Here is a 1077-nt window from a genome sequence, read left to right on the forward strand (position 1 = left end):
ATTTCTGGAAAACCTATCAGGTTTAATCAAAAACTTTAAAAATAATGACCATATATTGCAATCTTTAAATAGGTATTTTGATTCTTCTAACAGAAATTCAAATTTATTCAGTTGAACTCACATTTTCAAATTTTATATTTCTGATGATCTCTAACCTAATGTTGCCTTCTAAGCAAATTGAAAGCTGCCTTATACTGAATGAGGAAGAGAACAAATACTTGGCTGAATGAGGTATTGCAAAGACTGCATGCTTTGAAGAAACACTTGTTATTGTCATAGGATTTCCATTCTTTTTAGTTTTTTCTGAAACATAGGCCAAAATTCCTACATAAAGAGTGGTATTTGAAACCGTACCACTGTTAATTAGCCACACTATTTGGTCTAACAGTTTTTCTTTATCATTCTGAAACTGGGTTTATCCAATACGTTGATAAATTCATACAATTTGGAAGAGTCAGTTGAAGGACCAATATTTGCATTCTTTCAGTGAATGCAGGCAAATCTGTTATTTCATCTGTAAAATCATATTATTGCTCTCCTATTAATGTCATATTTATAAAAGTATCATGAGGATGCCAAATGCTAAAAATACAGATGGTCTAGTAAACTAGAATTGCACACCCCAGGGAGCGCACATACATCTCTCCCTACATCCTAATACTGTGATGTATTTTGGAACACAGATATTAGAACTTCATGAAGTTTTAACTGTTGATTCTTTCCCAAGTATCATGAAGTTATGATTTAGGCAATGTATGACTGAAATAATTCATTCATCCTGTATAGACACATAACATAAATATGGCACAAAATATGCCTCTAACTGAAACTGAGAGGTATAAAAACACATTTCACTCTTTGTAAAGAACCTTGTGAGGAAATATAACTCTGTGATTGTATAGATACTTTTACTCATAATACTTTGACATTCACAAACAGTAGATTGCATTGCAGTTTGTAAACATTTTAAGTTGCATAAACTTCTCCTTGATTTTCAAATGTAGTATAACACTGTCCACTAAAACTGCTTTTTGTTTCAACGAATACTCTCACATGTATTAGTTTATTAAAATGGTT

General features: G+C 31.4%; 1 protein-coding gene across 1 annotated transcript in view; it reads right to left on the reverse strand.

Moving 5' to 3' along the window:
* Positions 1-1077, reverse strand: part of LOC105541618 (golgin subfamily A member 6A-like) — a 16275-nt gene that overhangs the window by 9813 nt on the left and 5385 nt on the right. Inside the window, exon 7 of the mRNA XM_011982725.1 lies at positions 122-168. Within this exon, the coding sequence (XP_011838115.1) occupies positions 122-168 (47 nt within the window). The remainder of the gene's footprint in view (positions 1-121; positions 169-1077) is intronic.

The sequence above is a fragment of the Mandrillus leucophaeus genome, unplaced genomic scaffold, assembly GCF_000951045.1.
Source record: "Mandrillus leucophaeus isolate KB7577 unplaced genomic scaffold, Mleu.le_1.0 Scaffold241, whole genome shotgun sequence".
In the NCBI taxonomy this organism is placed as follows: Eukaryota; Metazoa; Chordata; class Mammalia; order Primates; family Cercopithecidae; genus Mandrillus; species Mandrillus leucophaeus.